The sequence below is a fragment of the Idiotropiscis lumnitzeri genome, chromosome 5, assembly GCF_059441095.1.
Source record: "Idiotropiscis lumnitzeri isolate Australia: NSW breed Sydney's pygmy pipehorse chromosome 5, RoL_Ilum_1.0, whole genome shotgun sequence".
In the NCBI taxonomy this organism is placed as follows: domain Eukaryota; kingdom Metazoa; phylum Chordata; class Actinopteri; order Syngnathiformes; family Syngnathidae; genus Idiotropiscis; species Idiotropiscis lumnitzeri.
Window position 1 is genome coordinate 26,307,465 of NC_142395.1, and position 17,173 is coordinate 26,324,637.

A 17,173-nucleotide genomic window follows, 5' to 3' on the forward strand; every position below is an offset into this window, starting at 1 on the left:
CAAAACTATGCATTTACATGATTTCTTTATTTTGCACGTGTTAAATATAGAGTATAATGTCTCCTCCCATCTTCAAAAAAAATGATCGATTATCCCTTGTTAAGTGCAACCAGTGGGCAACAAACTTGCGTTTCACAAAATAATCTCTGAACACTTTCTGAACTGCTATTTGAACCTGTCGCTCAATGCTTTTGATGATGCCGTTTAGCGAGTCTGTTATTTTTACGCGTCATTCACCATTTCGAAGGGTTTAAAATAGCTCCAGAGCAATTCTTTGAACTCTCTTGAAGGCTTGAACTGTCTGTGTTCTCTCACTCTGCGGGAGACGTGTAGCATTTACGTCACCTCAAAATTGAACGTTTGTGGAAAAAATGTGGTCAAATCCATTTCAGAAAGCCTGTTTTGTTTAGAAATTATTTCATAATTGAAATGATTAGATTTGCAATGTTGGTGCACCTAAAACTATAGTGCTTTAGTTCTATAAAAAATATAAATTATAATTTTCTAAGCTGTTTTCCGTGTTAGGTTTAGTTTAATATTCAGTGTGTATTGCAAACATGATATGCATTTCGCACGCTCTTCACAAATGTCAGGGTCATGAATTGCCGTTATGCAAGGTGCCTCCACGTGATAAAATTGTAAAATTGGCCCGTGCAGCTGACAACGTTCCCGGCTTTGCCCTGACCCCAGTTAGCAGGCTCCCCTGAGACGGCTTCATCAGATGGCAGTTTAGATAGACACTGCTGGTTGACTGGGATGATGTTGAACAGTCGCAGCCTCCTCTGGGATCATGAGCTTAGTGTTTGTCTTTGTTTGGGTTGCTAAAATGTACCACTTAACGTTTGAGACCGGAGATAATAGAACAGGCAAACAAGCCAGAGGCCGAACTAACCCTCTTTCATCTGTAAGGAGAACAAGGAGGTAAAAAGGTCAGAGAGTCTGAAAATAATTCACAGATTTAAGTTACTCTCGAGCTGGCCTGTTGCAAATTATTAATGTCTGGCTGGCGTCACATTATTGCAAACCTTGATTTCGCATCGCCGGCCAGCTCGAGAACGCGCGGTCGGACCTCAGTCGCAAAGGTGGTGTGTGTTACTCAGAACTCATCAAAGCCTGCTTGTTGTGACTTGTAAGGTTTATGAAGCTCATACGTTGGCTGATGTTCAAAAGTCAGACGACGCTTCAAGGGTTTATGGAAGGTGGCGTTTAAAGGCTTACATGAGCAAAAGTTAACAGGGTTGCGTGTGATCGTATGCGCCATGTGACTTTGCCTCTTGCTCAAAGTCAACTGGGAGAAATTCCAGCTCGCCCACAGTCGGAATGAGGACATGCATTTTTTTTTTTTAATGACTAGATGGATGACTCCAGTTTTGTGTAATTTAAGATGCACATTTCTGTTCAAATGTCAAACTTCGTGGGATTTAGAAGCATTTTTTTTTTCTCATTTTGATCACTTACACAAGAATAATGTAAATTTAAATTTATAATCTTATTGAGGGGCAGCACAGTGGCCGACTGGATGGCACGATGGCCTCACAGTGCAGAGGTCGTGGGTTCGATCCCGGCTCCGGCCTTCCTGTGTGGAGTTTGCATGTTCTCCCCGTGCCTGCGTGGGTTTTCTCCGGGTACCCTGGTTTCCTCCCACATTCCAAAAAAACATGAACGGTAGGTTTATTGAACACTCTAAATTGTCCTTGGGTGTGATTGTGAGTGTGAATGGTTGTTCTTTGATATGTGCCCCTGTGATTGGCTGGCAACCTGTTCAGGGTGTCCCCCGCCTCCTGCCCGAAGACAGCTGGGATCGGCTCCAGCAACCCCCGCCACCCTTGTGAGGGTCCAGATAATGGATCTTATTGTGATAACGCCAACTGTGGCTTTCAAGACTTATTTGAATCCAGTATCATAAACTATGAGGTCCATATCCATCTTGAGCATAAAACAAGTGCAAAGTATGAACTTTTTATGCGTGAGTTATCCATCAGCATTGAAAAGGAACTGGTTGTCCTAGAAGCTGTCCGGGGTCCACTGGGTCTTTTCTTTAATAAGCTAGGTCACTCCTTCCCCTTGACTCCCGTCTTTTCCAGGAGCTCCAATGTTGCTGTGACCTTGCTGATGCAGCCAGAACGGAATATTGAATGAGGATCATTTTTAATTCCGCTCAAACTAATCTGCTCCCTCCATTTATGTTTCCCAATTGAACTATCTTGTTCTCATTTTGTCTTCCTCTCCTTTACATAGCTCCTCCATAGTCATTTGTATCGCAAGAAAATGCTAAACACTCTTAATAGCTGGTTGTTCTGTTATATATGCGTGTCACATTAATGTGTTCCATTTTGTTCACGCCAGGGCCTCAGAAACGAGAAGCTATTGAGGGGAAAACAAAATGTATTCTTTCGCTAAATAATTTTCTTTTCAGTCAGAAGATTGATTTAGTTTGATGTCTAATTTTAATACTGCCCTATGACCCACTGTATTGCTGTTGACACAAAATATACAGTAGCACACAATTTTATTATTTTAAAATTTCTATTTTGTTTTATGTCCATATTTATGACTGTAAAATATATGCTACTATTGTGCACGACCTTACAATGGGCCAAAACCTAAATACACATGCATATTTGGCGGCGGAAGATGGATGCTAATATCCCCAAGTGCACCCCCCTCGATCCCCAAAGTAAGCCCTCCCTAATTAGAAGCAGAGCTTCTTACAGGAAACAATCTTGCCGTCTGGTGACATCATCACCAAATCCACGGCTGAGAGTGAGATGATCTCAGCATGTGGATTTGCTCATAGTTTTTGCAACAGCGAAACAAATTCCAAGAAAAGCACACCGCGCTGACTCGTGCGTCTTTAGAGAGGGTAGCGTGAACAGGTGGGCGGAGCGTACCCTTCATCTCGTCCAAAAATGTCGACTGTTTTTTTTTTTTTTTTTGTCACTCGGTCATGGCTTTTACCTCGCTCGAGATGCGTACACATGCTGACATTGGTGTTGCAGTGACGTGAGGCAGTCGCACGCTCTCCTAAAACAAATACCCATTTCTTTTGTCCTTTTATGTTTCCTCACTCACTACACAACGCTAGGTCTGGACTTGTTTTTAGACCCCCTTCAAACACTTCTATCACGGCCATTTCTTCCTAAAGCATCGACTTGAAACGGCTCCAGATATAAAGCAGTTACAGAATGCCGAGCCAGTGTTTTGGAAGACTTTAAAAGAGTTCGTCAGAAGATAGGGGGGGGATAAATAATAACACTACCAAAGGCAAAGCATAATAAAGACCTAGTTTTTTCGAGGGACTCCAACGCTTTAATCTTTCTATAACAATATTGTCGTAAATGAGTTTGCAGGCCTGTGTTTAGTCCGGGAAGCTTTGAGTGGTCGTCATGAAAGGCTCCAGTAAGGCTGGGCTTTCAGCGGAATATCGTATCAATCCTCTCCTTTCTTCTGTTCCCCTTTGCCCTCACCTCCTCCCCACTCCATCAAGGTGGATAAATGGGAAGCTGTGTGGCTCGGAATGACAGTAAAGCGTAATCAAATGGCTGTTGATGTTTTGCTTTCCCCTCCAGCGCGCCCAGTTTCAGAAGGGCCTCCCCTAGGGGGTTTTACGAAACGGAGGTTAATTTTCCTGCCGCGACGTCACGAGTCAAACCCCTTTTGCAGCTGTTGCATGCTTCACAGTGTTTACACACGCTTTCTGAAGTCAAGCTTGTATTCGAGCAACACCGCCGTTCTCCTATTTTACATCTCGCCCTGTAAAAAATACGCGCTTAATCCATATTCTCTATCGGGTGCTGATGCTCTTTTTTTTTTCTTTCATCAACACCCTGTTTAATAAGTTCCAAGCTGCGTGAGAGCTATCGGTAGGCACATGAGTACAATGTGATGCCAAATGAGTGGGTCCAATCATAAAAAAAAAAAATCTCAAGATTTAAATGTGGGAATAAAAAGCTATCTCCCTTTTTTCATTCAAATTACTCATATAGTATGTATGAAATCCGGCGACGAATTAAAGTATTTTAGTTCCATTTTCTTGAGGTTCTACTGCAGAAAATCAGCATTTTTTAATGCTTGGAATTAACCCCCCCCCCCCTCCAACCCCTCGCTCTAAATCGGCTCACACATTTGTTTTCTGTCCCACCCACTTCCCTTTATCTTTTTTATACCCACCTCCTCGTTGCTTCCCTTCCCCCTCGTCCCTTTTCCTCTTTTCCTCTTTGCCTCAGCACTCAGCGGCTTAAGCGAGGGACGTACCACGCGCACCACTCCCTTCTGACAGCCGAACCCCCCCCTTCGCTCCGTGCGCAATGGTAGCGTCCTGCTTTGCATAAGTTTCCTCTGAATGGGCAGTGTGGAGGCCAGCACTGAAAGAATTATTAGTCCCTTTTGAACGCTTTGGATGTATGTCCAGAGAGCTCGCGTCCTGTTGTAATATCCTTCCGAATTTCTTAACGCTATAATGTATTGCGCGTATCCCATCCCTGGAATGGGAAATAACTCTTTAATGTACTACTACAATGGGAAATCGGTGAGTCATCTTTTTGCCGGGATTTGTGTGTGTGTGTGTGTGTGTGATGTGGAAGAAGTGTGTTTGTCTACCAGACTCAACTTGTGTCTGTTCTGTCAATGCTCTCTTTTTAATGTAAAAAAAAATAGTGTTGTTTTTTTATTTTATTTGTGAGTTTATACGTGACTGCGAGTGTGAGATGCATTTTTTCCAATTTCTGTAAATTAATAATACATTACGTTGTAAATATTATCTTCATCTTACTACAAAGTGTAGGTCTTCCACCTATTCAAAGGTGAAAAGCAGGAAAAAAGTTGCGTCAAACTTTTTCCCATAGAATGAAGGACTGTGGAGTGTTTTTTGGACCGATGTATTTTCTCTGGCTGGTTGCTGGAGCTTCGAGACTGGATTGAAATAATAACAAGTGGGAGTCTGGGAATGATTAGGGGAAAGAGTCAGCCTGTTGAGGTTGGACTTTCCTGTTTGCAGATTGAGCTCCAAGCACCAGTGTTTGCCGTTCTTCCATCTGCTTTTAATCACATCTGCATTCTTGACACCACAGGGAGCCTAATGTGATTTCTGAACATCTCCGTAATAAACTCTTTGATATTTGTTTGTCTCAAACTTCCAGAGCGCATTTTCGTAAATGCATGCAGGCTTGTTTTTTTTTCCGGAATGTTGAGGTTGTTTGGCCAAGATTGGTTGTCTTTTCTGTTAAGTTTTGGGTTAAAATATAAATCTCATATTTGGGAAGCAATTAGTTGAAAAGTGATGTAGCAACCTTTCTGTTATGATCCTGTCATAAGCAAATAACACTTTGCAGATTTCCACCTGTCACGGCCCAGGGGTCATCTTAAAATTAAGAATCGCGCTATTTTGATGTCGCTACAGTCAAGGTCATCTTAAGCTTCCAGTTCAATTAACTTTGGAACCAGTGACAGCATTTGTCGTGTCCCGATGCATACAGATGACTTAGATCTTTTTTTCATATTAAGTATTAACAGGCTTCGGGTACCGTTAGCGATGCGGAGGAAATGGATAGCATGTGGACAAAACAGGGCTCTGATCAAAAGCGCTTGTTAATACTTTTTTTTTTTTTCTTGGATTCCTTTGCAAGGAAATAAGAAATGTGGTGCTCATTCCGCGAATCAACTTGATTAAAATCAATTTGTTGTCATGTCGAGTTGCTTAGCAGGCTCACCATCTGGATCACTGGGAGAATTCACAGTGGGCCATTGACTTGTGATCTGATGGCACGGAACCGATACAGATGGCGCAGCGAGCTCACCAAGCTTTCAGCCGACTAAGTGAAAGCCTTGAAGTTATCAGGACATTTTTAGTGTGGTTTCATATCCTTTAGCCGGTCCTTACGACCCACTTAGTGTGCATACATATTGCACGTGAAACCGGTTGAATTTGAATTCAGTTCTCTGCTGTGACTCTACGTTGTCTAAATGCATGTTAAGAGTTTGAATTTGAAGTGGTTGATTTCTTGTTTTAATTTGTCAAAACCTCTGGTTTGTTTGGTTTTTGTGTGGACATATTCATAACTTTATGGCGGATTTTGTTTGATGTAAAAAAAACAAAAAAAAAAAAACATTCATATATAATTTGTGTGTGAACCTAACTTTTTCCAATTTAACCAGTCAAGTATGAATTGTTACTGCTTTGCTTAAAACTTTCCTAATATCATCTGCCTTTCGAAACATGCCAATGGAATTTGCCCTCGGTGAGGCATTTTAGTGTCACAGTTTTATGCTTGAAAAAAGTCAGAGCTCGTTGGCGGTCATCATGCACAAATGTTGAAACCGAGAGGCAATTGGAAGACGCAACATGTCTGTTTTGCATGCCTAAGCCCCGTAAGAGTGCAAGACTTGGACATTCAGCAAAAATGTTCCAGATATATGGTTGGATTCCAAGTAATGACATCCATCACAAAATCAGGACATGCGATGAGATTGCTTGGCCAGCCATTTTATTATTTCTAAATTATTTTTTTATTATCATTCCTGTGACCTTCCTGTTTTTATATGGCTTCATTAGTGAAGGCTCAGTGAATATATGGTCACATATAATCCCTCTTTCCCCATTGAAATGAACAGAAATTCCATTCATCCGTTCCAACCTTCCCCCAAAACAGCACCAAATTTTATGCAAGTTTTTTTTTTTTAAATGAGGAAAATGACACGCTAAATAGAAAAAAGAAAATAACACTAGTCAAACAGCAAATTTCAATAAGAGATGGCTTTATGTGTCATTAAAAGCATTTTCGACACTGATTTTCTATCAGATCTGTTTATTTACATAGATGTTTTTTTTTTTACCTAAAAAAACGCAACTGTATTCATTAAGCACTTTAAGACAACCACCGCTTTGTATAAGGTGTATAACAAATTAATAATGAAAAGCACAAAAACAGTCAAACCAAAAACCTCATCTCTTGCTGAGTCAAAAGCCAAAATATAAAAATGAGTTTTAAGATGAGTTTTAAAGGTGGGAAGCAAGGGGTCTTGCCTAACGATTAGCGGGAGGTCAATCCAAAGACAGGGACCGGCAACAGAATAGGCTCAATCCCCTCTGAGCCTTTGCTTAGTCCTCGGTACCTCTAATTGCATCTGGTCTGCAGAGCCGATGCACTGGGCAGGGGCGTAAGGGTGGAGGAGAGGTAAGGTGGGGCGAGAGCATTTAAGAATTTCATAAAAGCTTGCGCAAATTTTCCCATGCGTTGTATTTTTATAACTAAGACATTTGAAAAAAACTAACCCTTTATTCATAAATACTAGTAAATATGCTAATGTATTACATATTATATTACTGTTATTATATTTTTATCATCAGTATCATGAAAACCTGATGTGTAGAGAAATAATGAGTTCAGATTTTGAATCAGCGCAAAAATAAAAAACATCTGAGTTTGCTTTAACTTTTTCTGACCAGTGTTCAGTATGGTAGTACCATTAGTTGTTCCTCACAGAAGATAAAAAAAATATTTACCAGTGGGTATGTAATACTATCTGTCTGCTTGTGTTGCTGTACCATTTGTGTTAAGATATCAATTGTGTAAAGGATAACAATATCGCTATTAGGGCGTGTGCATTGTTGAGTGACGTCACATTGAAGTTGGTCGGTGAACTCGGAACAACGGTTCAAAGGAGCTTTTTCTAGTCACAACTCAGAAAAGTCAGACTTGTCATCTTCATCGAATGCAGTATAAATACAAGTAAACTGACGAGACAACGAGGAACACCTGGACAATACCTCAGCTGCCAAGTGAGCTGACTGGTAGTAATGCGCAAGACACACAAGGAAACAACCATAACCTGAAAAACTAAACATTATATACAAGCAAAAAGACAGATCATGGCATTTTTGTGTTTGTAGGACTCCCCAGTTACGCTGAAGTGACTGTGCTGGCCTGCTTATCCGTGTGAATGATGGCTTTTCATTAATGATCTTGTAAAAGGAAACCCAGACAGGCACGCTCTTCCGTAGGCCGCTGGCGTTCGGAATGGTTTGTTAATGCTTTGACCGGTTAGCCTTGGGTGAAAAAAAGGGCAATTAGCATTATCCAGTGCCATATGCTGCCCATTGAGTAGCAAAGGACAAAAGCCTGGGCTGCCGTGCGAGGCTAACCTGAGCTCTCCATGGAACCAATATCACCGCCAGTCACATGTGTAAGCCAGAGGACCCAGGAGAGCTCCACCCCTGCCAGAGCACTTTAATTACACACCCCGACAACAACGTGCTGGAGTCATGCTCGCTCAGCAAAGCAGCCGGAGTTCCCAGTCCACCCGTGTCCTGCATATATATCACGTTCACATGTGTTGTGCAAGTGCACGCGTGTGGATGGGATTAGCATATTTTCCATCAATTCTGCAACAACCCATAAAATGAAAACCGTTTCAGCAAGTAAACAACCATTATGGTCATCAAGACTTGCGACGGTGATAAAAGCTAATCCTTTTTTTTCACATCATATCGCCTTGCTGTTATATGATGTTTTGTCAGAAATGTCCCAGGACTTGTGTAACAAAGGGTCTATTTCAAACACAAACTACGTGTTTTTGCCTTTTCTGAGGACCAGATGATAAACCAGCATTATGCAGTATTTTTTCGGACCATGAGGCACACTTAATATCTTTTAATTTTCTCAAAAATGCACAGTGTGTCGGAGCGCCTTATCTATGGATGGATGTCAGATTTTCAGTTTGTCGTCTCAGATTTCTTTCTATTGTGCTTGCGTTATCATTCTCATACATACCTAATTGCTAGTAGGTGTCTGTTTTCGTCAGACCAGAACTAGCTCTACTTCCTGCTTCCGGCCTAAGAATCATGGGAAATGTAGTCCTCCGAGCCTAATGTGAGCTATTTCTGGAGGCGCTGTTACAATGTGGCACAATATTGCGGTCTATGGGATTGAGAGGTCAACATAGTTTCTTCCTATTTTCTCGTTCTAACCCACATCTAATCGCTAGCAAGCGGCCGTCTGACCCAACGCGAGCTGAGGTTTTCCTGGTGGCATTTTTACAATGTTTCAATGTGAGATTAGACTGGCGCGATGTAAGCGACACAGCCAGCTAATGGTGAGCGCAGTGACTCGTTTCCAGCTTTTGTACTGTCAACCAAGAAAACATTTAGCATTCGGCGCTATCCAAATTAGAATAAATTGTTTAACACAAAATGTGAAAAAAATAATAAAGTGGCTTAGAACCAGATGCGGCGTATGTATGCAAATATTTAAAAATAGATTCATTTATTGATATTGTGTGCCTAGTGGCCCGTAAATTACGATAAATTACAAAAATAAACACACCAAACATAATCTTAGCGTTCTGAATTTTTAGTGTTATTGACACTCGACTTTACTGCTGTGGTCATATTTCTTGGACATGGACTCATCGTAGTGAACAAACATATGCTGAAACATCAACACCGGCGATGTTGTTCCACTTGATGTGGTTAATTCGACGACGATTTCACAGTCCCCTGCACTAACATTTTTGCTTGGAAAATTAGGTAGAATCGAGACACCCTGCAGTGGAAAAGCGGCATAATTCTGTAATCTGCTTGCTTTGGGTTTTTTTTTTTCAGTCATTTTCATCCCCGTCAGCGGTTCAGTGATTCAATTTAATTGCCTCATTGAATGAATCATTTTCTTAAGCTGTGGACGCAAAAGATCAGCACAGGAAAATAAGAAGTATATGCAGTATGACTGCACACATCTGGTCCGCGGTGTGATGCGAGGCCATTAAGAGGAATTGACCCTACAAGTGAGCAGAAAGTGGGACATTTACTGGGAATGGGCAGGTGGAATGGAGCTGGCTGGTCTGGCTCTGATTAATGTGACACGATGAGGATCATCCAGTGCTCTCGGTGGGAGTGTGAATTTATCCAAACCCTCGATTTTTTTTTACCCCCCTTCATTCCGCTCGTACTCACTCTCTTTCCCTCCATCTGGACTGGATAAAGTCAGAAACCACATCACTGGTTTTTGGCCCCAAGTCTCTCTTGATCCTCCCACCAACTTGGCACACACACGCCGCTGTACAACAGCATGCCCATTGTGCTCTCGTTTGACTCCACCACCCGCTTGCAGGTACAAATCTAAAGTAGAGCAGACTGTTTTTGCAGCGTTTATTTGAATTTCAGCCTCTCAGGGAACGCATTAATTTGCCACAGCCATTTCGAGTGTGCAAGTATACGACTATCATTATAACTCCAATTGAGACTGGGCTGATCTAAAATGCAAATACTGCTGTTTGATGCTTCATGAGCTTGATTGCTTGCTTGTCATTAAAGTTGAGGGAGATATTTATTTGCATTTACAGCTACATGACAAATGATTCAAAATATCTAGGGTTTTTTATGTGCACGTGTGTTTGTGGGTGTGTGGATATGTAAATACAAGTATGTATATGTATATATACGATGCCCAGACCCAGCCCCCGGCGTAATGGGGGGCAATGGGGGTCCGTGCCCACCCTGAGAGCCGTGCCCGCCCTGGATTGGAATCTTTTCGGAGCGGCAAAGCCACTAGTGAGGGAGGGCGGGTGTTTCTTCATTCATTCAGGCATGGTGCTCTCCAGAAATGGCAAGAAGCTCCGTTGCAAATTTAGCGCTAACATTCGGATTTTCTTTCCAAAAACTGCCACTTTCAAGTAGTCCCCGCCTCCCAAAGACGTATTTAGACGTCTTTGCCTTTTTTTTTTTTTTTTTTTTGCGTCATATCTCTGTGTTTTTATTGCATTAGAACGCAATATTCTGTTGGCCTGGCAAAATCAGTCAAAATCCATAAAAACACTGGAGTTGAGGAGTTTGCTCTAGTGAAAATTTCTGGGATTGAATGAGTTAAGTGACAGATAATATTTCTTAGCAACTGTTGCAGGTGTCACAATGTCATTTTTCCGTCAGTGGAAGTTCTAATTGGCTGGTAACTTTAGAGACTCACCAGCAACATTTGCTCACCACTCCAGAGCAAGCTCATGTCTCGAATCTCTTAAATGAAGTCCTTCGTCAGATGAGTTACCGCTGTGTGAGCGGTTAATAGTTCAGCTCCTAACTTATTTGGTCATGCACGGGAACTAAAATGGCATTTCACAGCATAGTCACCATTTCGATCCGGTCTGCTAAGTATGTGGTGCGCATTGAGTCTTCTGTTTATTATCCTTTGGCTAATTTTCCAATTTTGTTTTCAAAGGCTGAAAAATCTACCTTGATTTGTCAAGCTGGAAATTGACATAGCACTTCCATTTGGACTCCTTCCTCAATGCATGACTTCATTAGACAATAACCTGATTACGAATAACATTTATGATGTGTCCGTAGGTGTACGCACCATCGCCAAACTCAGAGGACTTCAACAGAGATTCGCCCTCCTACTCTTCTCCTAAGCCCTCCAGCAATATGTTTGCAAGCACTTTCTTTGGTAATTAATCTTCTATTCCTTTTTTACCTCACCCTTATATACCTTTTATAGACATCAATGATGAATTGGTTGTTTTACTTTTCTATTATCTCAGCTGCATTGAGAACCAGGATCGTGTTTCATCCCCAAGAGTGAAAATTAAAACCCTCCTCTGTGGATGATCCCATGTTGCGGCTTTCTGTCTTCCACGGATTTGTGTTGCGACTCAAATGCACTCTATAAACACATCCATATATTTTGTCATTAGATGGTACCCACAGTTCATCTGACCCTTGGAACTCAGCCAATGGGATTAGTCAGCCAGGCTATGGGGGAATACTTCCAGGATCTTCATCTCACATGCCACAGTCAGGAAACTACAGCAGCCTGCACTCGCACGACCGTCTGGTAAGCGAATCAGCTGTTGACAACCCCCCACACTCAAGTGTTTGTGAACAGTTACATCTATTAAGGTTGCCTGATATACCGGTATGCTGCTTACAAAATTACCACCATACCTCGCCTTCATCTTTAGGGGTTACGTTGTATTTTTTTTTATCACTGCAAAAATATGACTATAATTTCCAGATGCAAGCATGCAGATAATATTCTACGTCGACATGTTCTCAACATGTGAGTGTGTGTTAAAAGATGTTGGCCGGACATTATTAGTAGTGATAGACCGATTATCGGCCTGCCCGATTATCTGGGCCGACATTTGGCATTTTGCCAATTATTGGCATCTGCATTTTTTTAACTTTCAAGGCGGATAAATTAAACGCTGGTTTATTTTGGCTCGCTGCAGCACACGTCTCTCTCTCTCGCTTTCTGCTGTGCTCGTGGCCCTGCCTGCAGAAGCAGATTATCCCGCCCACAGCTCTATCTGATTGGTTCCTTGAAGCAGCCTCTGGCTTTGTAGACTTTTTTCAACAAATGAATATCGGCGTCAAATATCGGTTATCGGTATCGGTATGGGTATCGACCCTGAAAAAAGCATATCGGTCAATCACTAATAATCAGTGAGCATATGACTTAAACTCTGTATCACTTTTTGATCTCTTCTTGTCTGCCTATGCTCCTCTACCCTTTCCGACAATACGGCTGAACATGATCTTTCACAGTTTCAAAGTTGTGTTTTGTGATTTCCAGAACTACCCAGCACACTCTGCTTCCCCAGACGTCAACGCCAGTCTTCCTCCCATGTCCAGCTTCCACAGAAGCAACACGACCACTTCACCTTTTGTCTCTGCGACACACACCCCGTCGGTCAACAATGCAGATGGGGTGCTGGGTAAGTTCTCGCATGCTGCTCTGAATGCAAATACGGTGACTTGTTTGAATGTTCGACTAAATCACTTTCTCTCCCCCGCACTTTTGAAGCTGCCGCAAATCGAGGGAACGCCACTGGAAGCTCACAGACTGGGGACGCACTTGGCAAGGCTTTAGCTTCGGTGAGCTGCAACCACACAACCGTCACAAATTTAACTGGAACCTCAGTTTTGTATGCTAGCTCGATATGAAGATACTGGAATTTGCAATCTGTCCCTTGCTGCAATATTCCATGTTGAATTTTTTTTGTCAAAGCCGTGCTGTCTAACGTGTTAACATAACAATCCACTGTCATTTCCATTCCCCATCTTTTGTTTGACACGTATGAATTAATGGTTAAAAACATTATTATTAGTGTAGTTGTGTTAATAATTTTGGAACAGCTGAATTTGTATAAAATTCCTCCTCCGATGAATCGTTACAATATCTGCACTTTTCCTATGGAAAATTGGGCTTTGCTCTTAAATTCTACTTTAATTAAATAAATAAATAAATAAATAAATCGGACTATAAGACACACCCATATATAAGCTGTAGCAACACAAAAAAAACAAAAACATACAAGCACATAAAGCTATCTTTATTTAAAAAAAAAAAATTGTTGTTTGCTGCATGTACAGAACGATTTTGTACTGTGAATGCACGTAAAGGTACATAAACAGATTGTGAAAACAGTGCCTTTTAACACGGCAACAACTTTGCTAATTTAAACAGAACAGACCCAAGAAAAAAAATAAAATAAAAAATCTAGATTTATTTAACGTATTTTCTGAACTATAGAGCGCCCCTACTGGTGAAAGAAAAATCCACAGTAAAGTCGCACTGTTGTATTAGCCGCATGATTCAAAATCTAGGATAAAAGTAGCGGCTTATCGTCCGGAAAATACGTTAATTTGTAAAATGACACATTTGTTTTTCAGTGAACATTGCATACGTCATTGGAGAACCTACACTTTTTTTTCCTGAGTGGAGAATATGAGTTTAGGGATGCAAATAACAAATTCTATTAACATGACAAAGCTGGAGTGAAATGGACACGGTTGGACAGCGTGGGGGTGGGTGCGTGAATTGCGAGCACTGGGGAGTTTAAAACTGCTGTGGCTCAACTCCACGGGCCGCCCTTTGTAGATATTTTGTCCCCCCACCCTTTTAAATTGGCCGTGCTTATTGGCCCCTCACCGCCTGCGGCAGTGTGACTAATGAACAGGCGGGGCTTCATTTGTTCCAGTAAAATGAACCGTGTTTCACTTTCAATGCAGCCTCCTTGGCCATATATTGTTTGGTCAGAAGTCACGGTTATAAACAACTTGCTTTTGTGGAACTGAGACATGTTTGGGGATTTGTGTTGAGTCTTGTTTGTATCTGACACAGTGATGACCGCATTATTAATCCGTATTAGTTTTCCACTGAATTGCGTGCCGGAGAGTGGAGAGAAAAGAGAAGAACGCAGCTCTCAGAGTGTAGAAAAGCTTAACTAACCATTCTGTCCATCCCCGTCCACCTCCCCCTCTTCCTCCATGCTCAGTGTTACATTTCCCTGATACTCCAAGTTGATTGAAAACGTAAAGCCCAAAGATCAAGATTGAATGAGGAGATTATTAATGAGGACATTCTATCATCTCCCAAAGAAGTCAAACGGTTTCCTGCCAGCTAAATTTGATCATTACTTAGCGGGCAAATCTCTGTCTATCTGCTGCTTTTTCCTGCTAATTAGTGAGGATCCATTTCAAGCGCCCTTTTTCTCAGAGACATGTTCCATTACAGCACAATATCATCTGGGCAACATCAGGGAAGTGATTGTGCATTAATCCAGCATTTGCTTACACAAATGAATTCCCTGTGGGTGTTGAAGACGCAATCTCCTTTCCTTTTAATTGGCATTATCGTAAAACGCAGTGTCCTCGGTGTAACCCTAATGCAGATACAATAAAGTTGCCGCAAATTGTCTTTTATTGTCAATAAAATGGAACCTAATACATTAAGTCCCACTACGGGTAACAACAACACTTTAAAATGGTCACTATGCTCTCCCTTAAACATGCAACAGACACCACAAAACAAATTTACAGACCGTGAAAATATAATCACAGTAAATGATATTATCCATTCCCGATACTGATTATTAGTAGTCACGGAGGCCGATAACCGATATGTCAAGGCGATATTCATTGGTTGAAAAAAAAATGGTTAAATCGTGTCAAAATTTTGCTAAATAAAAACTCCAAAACTTGAAATTGTTTGAATGCCTTTGCACACGTTTATTAAACTACTTTAGTGATTTACAACATATTAAAGTGTTTTTAGATGCAGCTTATCGGCAAAATGCCAAATATCGGCGCAGATAATCGTCCCGGCCGATAATCGGTCTGTCACTACTTAGAATACACGCTTTACGTACGTTACAGTAACTGTAGATTTACGTACAGAATTATTAGGCCAAATCTTTTTGGGCTTCTTTCCTCTACCATGCAGGAAATACAAATATTGCAAACATTAGGACTATTGTTGTTATTTTTGGAAATCTCTATTTTGAAAAAGAAAAAAAGAAAACTTGATCGAGGGCTCGGAAAAGTTGCGAAATAGAACGAAAATGTCGCCAAGTGGGCTCCACTTCCGACACAAGATCTTGCTCGCTACCTCGCATGCAAATGCAGTTTGTGCACATAAATAGCAAGACTTTCAAAATAAAAGCACCATATAATAGTTACTTCAACTTCATGGTCTCTGTGTGGACCGATCAGAGACTGTGACTGTACTTTGCCTAGGTCTGGTCTAAAAGCTCACACATGAACATGAAATGAAATAGGAACCTTTTTTTTTATATTGAGGAGGAGGTTTTCCAACAATTGATGTAATGGTACGTCACAACTCAACGTTGTCTATTTTCTTAAGCAAGCAGACAGCAAGACAGAGCCAGACATGACAGACAGCTTTTATAGTTTACTGTGTAGATATTTCCATCATTGACTTCTTTGCTTGTAAAATACCCGTCATTTTGTGGCTTTTTTTTTTTTTCTAGAAGACGCTATAAAACATATCAAGCAACATGTGATTGTCGAATGTCCTCTCTGACGTCTTATGCATCATTCTTTCTGCTCTGCCAGATTTACTCACCTGACCACACAAGCAGTAGTTTCCCCTCCAACCCTTCCACGCCTGTGGGTTCCCCTTCACCTCTCACAGCCACAGCAGGCGCTGGCTCAGCAGGGACTGTGGTAACGGCTGCCGGCAACCCGTCTGGAAGGCCAGGTAAAAACCAATTCTTTCACGATGACCTCATGAATACAGACTAAAGAAGGCGGATTCTCACTTGTGGTGGCTTCAATTACAGTAAACTCCAAAAGGCTCACGTAACAAATCCACTTCTCTGGTAATGCTCTGGCGTGAGATTTGTTTAAAGCAGGCAGTGGGCAAACTACGGCCCGGGGGCCACAAGCGGCCCATTAAACGTTTTAATCCGGCCCGCCGAACTTGAAAAAAATGTAACGAATAAAGAAGAATTCTACCCTACATGTTACTCTGTATCGAATCAGTGTAACGTGGAACTTTGTCATCCAGCCATCCATTATCTGAGACGCTTATCCTCACAAGGGGGAATTTTGTCAATAAAATGTTATTACACAGTGAACTGTAAGTCTGAGGTTATGTTTACACTGTGTTCCCGGTGACCACTGAGGATAAAACGGGACGCTCCCTGCAACAACAGAATGGACAAATCTGATTGTCGCGGATCCCGGCGAGTTGTTTGAAGTGTCAAAACATTTGCCGTAGCAGTCAGAGTGAGAATGAGAAACCGTAATAGAAGTAAAACACGGTCGAGCTTTGAGACCCCGTGAAGTGTGTATGTGAATACGCGGGGAAAAAAAAAATTAGGAAGTGATTTTTACTTGAAAAATCCTAGTCAAGCTTTTTCACTCAGAAATTCTAAGTAAAGTTTTACAAAAATGATTTATCAAATGAGTTATGTGGAAAAGTAAAAGCTAACTTCCCTTGACTACTGAAATTTACTCAAAAACTCTTCTCGTAAAATTGACTTAGAATGTCTGAGTGAAAAAAAAAAACTAGTAGATTGTTTAAAGTAAATATAACTCACAAGTTAGCTGTCTAAGAGTGACTCCGTTTGTTTTAGCCAGGGCAAAGTTTTGTATCATTTGCCCGTTTTCATCAAATGTCTGTGAATGAGTACAACAATTTCGTGGCCAGCTGCTCTCAATCGGCACTCGTTGCTGGCACACCTCTTGCCGAGACATCATGCGGTGGATGCAACTTGTGCAGGGTGCGTCTAGGTTGACAACAACAGCTCCCGCGTATCTCAAAATCAGTACCTGACTTTCGGTGTCCACTATCATTTACACACAGAGCGTCTCAGTGAGGCCGAGTTTCTCGTCACATTTTTTGCCCAGAGCTTTCACGCTCATGAATCTCTGGCTCGC

The 17,173-nt window shown here is 41.5% G+C and overlaps 1 protein-coding gene across 2 annotated transcripts in view; it reads left to right on the top strand.

The window, feature by feature from the left end:
- Window positions 1-17,173, top strand: part of tcf12 (transcription factor 12) — a 77,849-nt gene that overhangs the window by 40,939 nt on the left and 19,737 nt on the right. For both annotated transcript variants that reach the window (XM_088295602.1, XM_088295603.1), the window contains exons 9-13: window positions 11,333-11,432; window positions 11,680-11,819; window positions 12,561-12,702; window positions 12,792-12,862; window positions 15,845-15,989. In XM_088295602.1, coding sequence (XP_088151728.1) covers window positions 11,333-11,432; window positions 11,680-11,819; window positions 12,561-12,702; window positions 12,792-12,862; window positions 15,845-15,989 — 598 coding nt within the window. The remainder of the gene's footprint in view (window positions 1-11,332; window positions 11,433-11,679; window positions 11,820-12,560; window positions 12,703-12,791; window positions 12,863-15,844; window positions 15,990-17,173) is intronic.